Raw genomic sequence first — 10,182 nt, forward strand, 5'->3', positions numbered from 1 at the left:
AGGAAAATGTAAGAATATTAAAGAAAATTTAAAAACAGGAGAAGTATAAGGGCATGTGGCTCAGTCAGTTAAGCATCTACCTTCAGCTCAAGTCCTGATCCTGGGGTCCTGGGATCGAGTCCTGCATCACTCTCTGCACAGAGCCTGCCTGCTTCTCCCTCTCCCTCTGCCTGCCACTCTGCCTACTTGTGCTCTCACTCTCTTTCTCTGTCAAATAAATAAATAAAGTCTTTAAAAAAAAAAAAAAAAACAAGAGAAGTATTTCCCTCAGTATCCTACTTAATTTTGGCATAGCAATTTTCAGGCCATTCACATGGATACCAATTTTTCTGTGGTTCACAATCATAGCTACATATAAAATTCTGTTCTCTTTTTTTTTTTACTTGTTAATATATTATAAATATTTGCCCATTAAATAGCTCAAGTGTGAAGAAATGTGACTTACACTGGTAGGCGAGGATTCTGGATTGCCCATGATTTGGAAGTCTGTCCTTGCTTTAATTAAAAAAAGAAAAAAATCAGTGTGTATATGCCCCTTCTGTATACTTTAAAAGATAAGCAATGAGTCAATGCAATAAAGCTGATTATAGTTTTCTCAGTAAACTTCATATAAGAAATACTTATTAAGCCTAAGCCTCTTCCTACCGTGCTTGAGACACAGAGATAGGATGATAAGCAACAAAAATAATCCTTACCCTCATGGTGCTCTGTCTGCTGGGGATGACATTCACTCAACAAACCATAATGTGAAAAAACACGGGCTATGACAGGGCAGCTACATAGAGCATTTTACTCAAGTCTCGGAAATTGAGGAAGCTTTTTCGAAAACAAAAAGAACAGTGACCTTTAAACTGAACTCTGAAGGATGAGTAGTAGCCAGATAAAGATAGAAGGGAGAAAACTGCTTTAGCCAGGAGAAACAACACTCATCCTGTACCAGCCCTAGAAGGGGCCGCACTCCAGGGGGGACAGGGTAGTGGGGCCAGAGCCGTCGCAAAACAACACAAGTCGAAGACCTCGTCCTAAAGGAAAGGGGAAAACTGCAGGATTTGTGCAAAGAAGTGATAAGTATATACTTTTACATACATTTGTAGATGTTCAAGCTTATTTCCAAAAAACTGTGCAAAAGAGATGAAAATACAGTGAGCCACCATGGAATAAGAAATATATATGAATCATAGAGAAAATTCAAGGTAATGAAGGGAGGAAACAACGCATCCATCAACTCTTCTGGCTAACTTCTAAAACGTTATCTAACTGGTCATTTTTGTGATACTGATAGCAAGTATAGAAATTACATTCAAGACTGAGCTTCATCACTCTAATTGACCATGAGAGAGAAAACAAATTCAATTCAGTATAAGCTTTAATATGGCATTGTTTTCAATACAATCCTAATAAAAAGTTAAAATGTAGAAATGTAAAATCAAAATGATCAATTAATTGGAATATATATAATAATAAATATAATACATATGATAACATAATACATATACATAATCTACTTATGCTAAGTTGGCCCTTGAGCAATGCTGGGGTTAAGGGTACCAACTACCTCCCCCCCACCATGGTCAAAAATCCACGTGTAACTTTTGACTCCACAAAAATTTAACTCCTACTGGCCTACTGTTGACTGGTAACATAAAGTCAATTGTCCTTTTATTTTAAGCTACTTCTATGTCACTCCTTAAAATCATGTTTATGTCTATATAATAGCCCATCTAAAGGTCATGCCATAATTTATGTATTTTTCGATTGCTACATATTTTTTTCATTATTTCAAAAAAACATACTTCAAAAAATACCTTTCTTTTCAAGTAGTTTTGTTCTATGCTTTAGATTATTTCCTTAGAACAGATTCCAGGAATGGTATTATTTGCATGAAATCATTTGAAAATTTTTATAGCTCAGTCTTGTTTCCAAAAATGCAGTACCACTTTCGTTTATTTTTTGTTTTTTTTTCGTGTTTGATTCTACAGTATTTTAATTTAGACTAGGCATTTTCTAAAGAACATAATATAAACATTACAGTCAAATGCCCCTGCATTCCAGAAACTCAACTCCTAAAAGTTTTGCAAAGAGGTGGAATAATTCCATACCTCCCCCTGGGCTCCTTAATCCCCATCACCTGTTTCAGCCAATTCCCCACCCACTTCCCCTGTGGTACCAGTTTATAACGCACTAACTCTACATCAGAGTATTTCAATATTACATTTTTCTGCTAATTTAACAGAGGCATAAAAGTATATCACACTGTTCATTTTCATTCTCTTGATTATCAGTGGGGCTGAACAAGTTTTTATATTCTTATCTGCTACACATATTTATCAGTTGTTGGTGCTTATAATGATTTGAAACATCAAGGACCATTTTTTTAAAAAAGATTATGTGTCATTTCTCATTTTTAATTCTAGCCTTTAGATACCCTCAAAACGGTAGTGGTAACTACAACATTTAAACTAAGCTGATAATCTTGAAGAGACAATAACCTGGATATCTAGGATCACATTTTCCTTCATGAACAAGAGTTCTTTTTTTATTTTTGATAGATTTTATTTATTTATTTGCAAGACAGTGAAAGTTAGAGCAATCACAGAGAGAGAAGGAGAAGCAGACTCCCCGCTGAGCAGGGAGCCCAGTGTGGGGCTCGCTGCCAGGACCGAGATCATGACCTGAGCCAGAGGCAGACACTTATCCACTGAGCCACCCAGGCACCCAGGAACAAGGGTTCTAAGATAATATAAACTTGTTCCCTCACCCACCACTAGCTGGACCTTCCTCTTTTTTTTTTTTTTTTTTCTAGCTGGACCTTCCTAATAAAAAAACCAAAGGAGGGTATTATATGGGGAGAAAAAGTTTAGTAACAGAAAGCCTTTTTTTAAGAACTTAAATCATGCGCTGTCTTAACAACTAGGAAAAAAGCTGAAGCCTCCACAATATGATAATCAATCAGTGGGTAAGGCTGAAATACTTGATATTTTGTACTTGACATTTGACAAGAAGGGCTGCTTTATTCAAATTATCAAATAATTCAGATTTAACTCATAATATTACGAACCATAGGAACCCCAAAGCACTGACTCATTCATAGAAGGGAGACAGCAGAACACAGGGTAATGAGCACAGATGGTGAGGTTAGAACTGGAGTTCAAAATCTGGGCAAGTCACTTCATCTCCAGGAGCCTCAGTTCTTCCATTTCTAAAAGCAGGTTAATAATAATAATACCTACCTCAAAGGTTTGTTCTAAGAAATAAGTGACATAAGTTAATGAAACATTTATCGCGGTCTCTGCCAAGCGGTAGGCATTCAATGTTTAGAATAATAACAGCAGGAAATATACATCACTTTTATGTTTCTCTAAACTAAAATGTATATACACTCAATTCTATGGTGGAAACAAGGACAAAGCAGCTGTAAACTTGTGGTTAATCAATGATACATACGCACAATGGTGATATTATGAAGGTTATGAAGAATGAAAGGCCTAACAATAAAAGCTCAGATTCATTTCTTTTTTTTAGATTCATTTCTTATGTAGCGAACACAAAATGTACACTGATAGTCTCTTATTTTTTCTACTATCCCTCTTACATTTTCTGCAGATATACACAGAAAATTTTTTAAATAAGAATATGAAAGCAGGGATCCCTGGGTGGCGCAGCGGTTTGGCGCCTGCCTTTGGCCCAGGGGGCGATCCTGGAGACCCGGGATCGAATCCCACGTCGGGCTCCCGGTGCATGGAGCCTGCTTCTCCCTCTGTCTGTGTCTCTGCCTCTCTCTCTCTCTCTCTGTGACTATCATAAATAAAAAAAAAAGAAAAGAAAAGAAAGAATATGAAAGCAATAATAATAAACTTGATTTTTAAAAATGAAACTTATGGGACACCCGGGTGGCTCAGCAGTTGAGCGTCTGCCTTTGGCCCAAGGTATGACCCCGGGGTCCTGAGATCGAGTCCTGCATCGGGCTCCCTGCATGGAGCCTGCTTCTCCCTCTGCCTGTGTCTCTGCCTCTCTCTCTGTGTCTCTCATGAATAAATAAAGTCTGTAAAAAACGAAATAATAATAATAATAAAATAAAAATGAAACTAATTCAAGCAATGACCCACTTTCAAACTTTCAAATAATGATTATCTTCAATTCTGGCCACTTAACTCTTCAAATCTAGGAAATATGGATCCTAAATACTTGTGCATATAAGTTGTCATAAAAACATGAAGAAAGGAGTCAGGAAATTATTTAATGAATCATCCTACAAGAAGAAAATGAAATAGCACACATACTTGCAGCAGCTTCTTTCTTCCAGAGAATGGCTGAGCTTGACTTGTAGGAGAAGCAGCAATCCCTTTAACCTCTAAATCCATTTAAGTTCACGTATTGATCCTGCAGTATATTTTGAAAAGGGTAAAAATCATAAAAATGGTAACTTTCACTCTAATTTTAAACAAGTCATACAAACTACGTAACACTACTTCATGAAAAGAAATCATATGGTTAATTATTCTTGTTCCTTTCAACCAAAATCAACTTTTTGTGGGCCAATTACATTATGTGGGGCAATACCTACAGGGCAAACACTAGTCTGAACCATGTTCCTCCAAAGATGTCCATGTCCTAATAACTGGACCCTGCGGATAGGCTTACCTTGGTCGTGTAATGACCAAGAGGACTTTTCAGATGTGATTCGGTAAAGGATTTGAGGTGTGCAAACTATATTGGATTATCTGGAGGGCCCCATGTCATCACCAGGGTCCTGATAAAAGGGAGGCAACATGATCAGGGTAAGAAAGAGAAGATGTTAAGGCGGAAGGCACGGGTCAGAGGGAGTGAGGATACTATACGGCGGGCTTTGAAAACGGGGGGAAAAGAATGAGCAGTCTCTGCAAGTTAGAGGAGGCAAGGAATGAATTTTCCCCTGGAGCCTCCAGAGGAACCAGCCCTGCTGACAGCTTGAGGTTAGCCCTGTAGGACTCATCTGGTGCTTCTGACCTCAAAATGTAAAATAATGAATTTAAGTTGTTTCAGACCACTAAGTTTGTGGTAATTTTTTACAGCAGCAATAGGAAATGAATGCTTGTACTTCTCTACCACAAAGTGATGTACATTTATATTTTCTTTACTCTTTTTCCTAAACCTTTATGAGTCTTGATTTTGCTAGAGTAAGCTAATGAAAAAGTGTGTTATGCAAACAGTATTCTTTGATACAAAGAATAAAATACAGTGGGTAGTCCAACCGGCAATTATGAGGCGACAGGTAAAAGTGCATGTAAGAGAATGCTGAGAATGATCAACTTGCAAAAATGTACAAAACAGAAATCAGATGAATATCTCAGTCACGCAAATTTTGAATATTTTATTTTACACTTTAACTTTATATTACTGAGGATATGTTGTTTAACGATTCATATTTCTGTTATTAGACTTGGATTTATTTTAGTAGTGATTTTTTTTTTTTTTTACTTTTTAAGGAAAGAGCATGGCATAGTGCCAGCATAGAGTTAGATTGACGTTAAAATCCTCATTTTTGACACTTTCCTGTAATGTAAAGTTGGGTAAGAACTTAATATTTCAGAGCCAATATTTCTAATATGTAAAGTGAGTTTAATGTTAGCACCTTTCTGATCTTCCTGTGTTAGGTACAACACGGCTACTCGATACATGGTAGCCATCAATATTATTCTTAAAATGTAGTTTTACTGCAGACCCAGTGAAAATCTGAAAGATATTCCAGTTCTTCACTAATTTATCTGTATGGCTCCCCTTACCCCATTTCCATAGCCCCCTCCCCTAAAACTCCATGCCCCAAGCCTAGATTTCTACTCTAAGAGTAATGTCAGGAAGCCTTAGCAACCAACAGTAGACATATTCTGAAAACATCACAAATCATCAGATGCAAAAATAATTTGACTTTTTTTCTGAGTTATCCTTCACAAAGAAGCAACTTTTAAAGTTGTTACTTCCTTTTTTTAAGATTTTATTTATTTATTCATGAGAGACATAGAGAGAGAGAGAGAGAGAGAGAGGCAGAGACACAGGCAGAGGGAGAAGCCGGCTTCAAGCAGGGAGCCCAATGGGGACTCGATCCTGGGTCCCCAGGATCACGCCCTGGGCCGAAGGCGGCCCTAAACCGCTGAACCACCCGGCTGCCCTATTACTTGCTTTTAATCACATCATAAAAGCTGCTGTATTTGCCATGTCGGATGGCAAACTGAGGAATCAGCAAGTGATTTTCTTCACACACCAGCCACACGGTTCTTTATACCTTAGAAACCATCGTACCCATTTCAAACCATGTTAAGTCACTGTAAATCCCCATCATTCATTTGCAAACAACAAAATTCAACAAAACGTAAATCCCCTTTCCAGGACCTCCTAGTCCCTGTACTTCCGCAAGCTTGACAATCGTACCTCTCCGCTTGTAATTACTCTTTTCGTGCCCCTAACAAATGGCAAGGCCACGAGGGCTGGTATCTCTTGTCCTTAATATAGCAGATACTTCAGAAACGGCTTTTAGTCCATAAAGAAAGTAATGCACAGTCAAGTTCCTGTACACATCATGAACATATTCTTTGTTTCCTTTCTCTGAACCTAAATATGACAGGATCCCAATGCCGCATATAAATTTCGTCTTCAAACAACAGCGCAGGGATTCGAAGCATAAGGGGTGGCTACTATTCCTCACACTACTGCAAGCCTCCTAAAGGCAACGAGTGTGGCTTTGCTCACCTTGTATCTCAGCTCCTAGCAGAGAGCCTAGAAAACAGTAAGAACTTAATAAACATCTGTTAAATAAGTGAATTCAGTCAATTCAGATATGAGATATTTCAGAACTATGCAGCGTGCAAGAGGGCTTACTCAGATAGAACCAGAGTCTTCACAGGGCAACCATCACCCGTGGAACACTCCAGGATCTACGGAATCAGAACGGTCAGGCTACTGACGCCGCGTGTACCCTTATGTCAAAGAATGTTGAAATCTGGACGGGCCTGCAGAGATTAAACAGCTCAAACTTCTGATTTTCAAACTGAGGAATCTGAGAACCAAAACCAGGACCATTTGCTCTGCCAAGTTATTTGCTAGTTATTACTGAGCATGGATTTGTTTGTTTGTTTGTTTGTTTGTTTGTTTCTGAGCATGGATTTATACCACTTTCAGACCTCTTTGTAATCCTACACCCTTGCTTGCACGGGTCAGAAGAAAGAGAAGGAGCTGCAGAGACTCAAAGGCACCAGAAACCTAAACTTGGTGGCAAAAGAATCAGAATTTCTAATGAATAGCATGGGAAGGGACCTTTGGAAAGCATACGGAAGTCTGTCCCTGTCCTATAGCACAGGAGGTGCAGCTGGGGATGAGGGGTGGTGGCCGCAGGGAAACGCTTGGGAACAACTGTCTGCACTCAAACTGGATGGAGACTACATCTCACCTGAGCTGAACAGCGCCGGCTAACACACTCAGATTTTACATACTACCTTCCCTGCTACCAGAGAACTGAACTCACCTCCCCCTTCCCTCATTTTTTATTTTTATTTATTTTTATTTTTTTACTTTTTTTTCCTTCCCTCATTTTTTAAAGATGATTATTTCCAATTGCAATTATCACCACTGCTCTCTTGGTGAGGGATATCAGTGGCTATGATTTGCTTACACTAAATCAGAACACAAGCGAGAGAGAAGAATAAATTGATCAATTCCATCCCATAATCAAGCAAAGAGGAAAAAGATTATTTAACTTCCATGCAGGTGAGGATCAAATTTATCTTGGGGCCCAGGTGGTAACAGACCCAGGTATTTGTTTTGTTTTAAGGTTTTATTTATTTACTCATGAGACACAGAGAGAGAGGCAGAGCCGCAGGCACAGGGGGAAGCAGGCTCCCTGCGGGGACCCGATGGGGACGCGGTCCTGGACCCCGGGGTCACGCCCTGGGCCGCCGGCAGGTGCTCCACCGCTGGGCCCCCCGCATCCGCAGACCCAAGTATTTTAACGAACCGGGCGTCATTCCTACTTCATAGTGACCGTGTGTCCATCATTCTCCCGAAGCTGCTGCTTTCCGTGGACGGACCTGCGAAGGCCCAGGACCAGCGCCCTGCCGTTCTCCGGAGCTTCGTGCTTGGGGGACGCCGCACCGCACCCAGCAAGCCGCTGGAGGCAGCTCCCCGGCGGGACGGACGGGAAGGGAGTCGCGGGCGCCCCCGAGCCCCGACTCCGCTCCACACACGGCGGGAAGGGCCCGGTCCGGACTCCAGCAGGCCCAGGCCCGCGGCGGCAGGCTGCCTAGCAACAGGGCCTAGCAACAGGGCCTAACAAAAGGGCCCTATCAACAGGGCCCAGAAACAGGGCCTAGCAACAGAGACTAGCAACAGGGCCCTAGCAACAGAACACTAGCAACAGGACCCTAGCAACAGGGCCTAGCAACAGAGCCTAGCAACGGGGCCCTAGCAACAGGACCCTAGCAACAGGGCCTAGCAACAGGGCCCTAGCAACAGGGCACTCGCAGCGCCTCCCCGGCCGCGCCCGTTCCCAGGGGACGCAAGATCCTCCTCCCAAAGCTCCGGCCCCTCCAGGCTACCTCCCGCCGCAGGCGAGCCAGCCAATACCCCAGGCCCGCCTCGGCCCGGCCCGGCCTGCCCTGGCCACGCCCCGGCCACGCCCCCGGCCACACCACGCCCCTACCCGGACCGCCCTCCTCTGGCCACGCCCCCGGCCACCCTGACCACGCCTCCGTCGCTGACCCCGCCCCCTCTGGCCACCCCCTCCCCGCCTGCGACCCCGCCCACGCCCCGCCGGCCACCCTGAGCCCGCCCCCCGCACACCCCGACCCCCACAGCCTGCCCCGACCCCGCCCTGCCCCGCCGGCCACCCAGAGCTCGCCCCCCGCCGACCCCGCCCCCAGGCCTCCCCGCCCCGCCCTGTCCGCGCCCCCGCAGGGTCCACACCTGAGGGCGGCGCTGCGTCCCCGCGGCGGGGCAGGGCGGGGTCGGGGCAGGCTGTGGGGGTCCCGGGGTTGCTAGGGCCCAGCCCTGGGGCAGCTCTATGTCCTGGCGGGGATCTGGACGCGGACTCCACCCCCGGGGGCTCCTGCTCTGAGACAGCGCCAAAGCCCGGCCCGGATCCGTGCGGCTCTCGTAGAATAGTGCGGTGAGTGCTTTCCGTTGAGCATAGATTTTTTTTAAGATTTTATTTATTCCTTTTACAGAGAGAGGAGCGCGCGTGCGCCCGAGCGGTGGGGACGGGCAGGAGGAGAGGGAAGAGCGGGCTCCCCCAGCAGGGAGCGGGCTGGGCCCTGGCCAGATGCCCGGGTCGACCAGATGCCCAACCGGCTGAGCCACCCGGCGCCCCTTAGCACCCTACACGCGCCTCCACCGAGAGCTCATATCCTAAGCGGAAACAATTAGGCTGTGAGGTCCACCGGCGGGACCCTTGCAATTGTTGGAAAGACGAGACTGCCTCGCCATCTTCCAGAGCGGTACCCAGAGGCAGGTACCCAGGTACATGCATGTGTAGGGAGAAAACACTAACACGGGGAAGGGGACCAAGCCCAGGAACCAGGAGTGTCCGTCTCACAATGTCCCAGTGGCCAACCTCCCGGTGAAAGGAAAGGTCGGGGTTGAGCTATTTCCGAGGCTCCGCTCCCCTGTAGCCTTCCTGCTTTACACAGCCGGTGTCGGATGCTCAAGTAGAACTAAGATCTAAAATCTAATCCAGGTCTTAACCACGAAATCAAGTGTCTTTTCAAAGTTAGCCCCCCCTCAAAATAGATGTATCTGACTTTGCAGGTTGGAGTCACTTTCAGAGTAAAATACAAATATATTTGCAATGGGTATATGGTAATGACTCCTGCTTCTTCCCTATAAAAATTCATCTATGCATTCCCCTTCCCCCTACACACAGGAGGAAAGACAAATATAAACTAGAAAAAACAATATATATATATAAGTATATAAACAAATAAGTGTTATATAAAGTATATAAACCTAGCATTCCCTTTTTTAAAAAATGTTTTATTTATTCATCAGAGACACAGAGAGACAGGAAGAGGGAAAAGCAGGCTCCATGCAGGAAGCCCGACGTGGGACTCGATCCCAGGACCCCCTGGATCACACCCTGAACCAAAGGCAGACACTCAACCGCTGAGCCACCCAGGTGTCCCTAACATTGCCTTTTAAATTGAGTCTAAAATACTTTTT

General features: G+C 43.9%; 1 protein-coding gene across 22 annotated transcripts in view; it reads right to left on the bottom strand.

The window, feature by feature from the left end:
* The window catches only part of CAPS2 (calcyphosine 2), an 84,831-nt gene that overhangs the window by 37,624 nt on the left and 37,025 nt on the right, over nt 1–10,182 (bottom strand). For 9 of the 22 annotated variants that reach the window (XM_025476546.3, XM_049115178.1, XM_035695931.2 and 6 more), the window contains 2 exons: nt 4,281–4,380; nt 446–495 (listed from right to left, as the gene is read on the bottom strand). In XM_025476546.3, the coding sequence (XP_025332331.1) occupies nt 446–495; nt 4,281–4,361 (131 nt within the window). In that variant the 5' untranslated portion in view covers nt 4,362–4,380. Of the gene's footprint in view, nt 1–445; nt 496–4,280; nt 4,381–6,723; nt 6,751–6,852; nt 6,984–7,984; nt 8,600–8,931; nt 9,135–10,182 lie in introns of those variants that run through there. The other 13 variants (XM_025476563.3, XM_025476560.3, XM_025476559.3 and 10 more) reach the window with 9 other exon arrangements.

Source organism: Canis lupus, chromosome 10 (genome assembly GCF_003254725.2).
Source record: "Canis lupus dingo isolate Sandy chromosome 10, ASM325472v2, whole genome shotgun sequence".
NCBI lineage: Eukaryota > Metazoa > Chordata > Mammalia > Carnivora > Canidae > Canis > Canis lupus.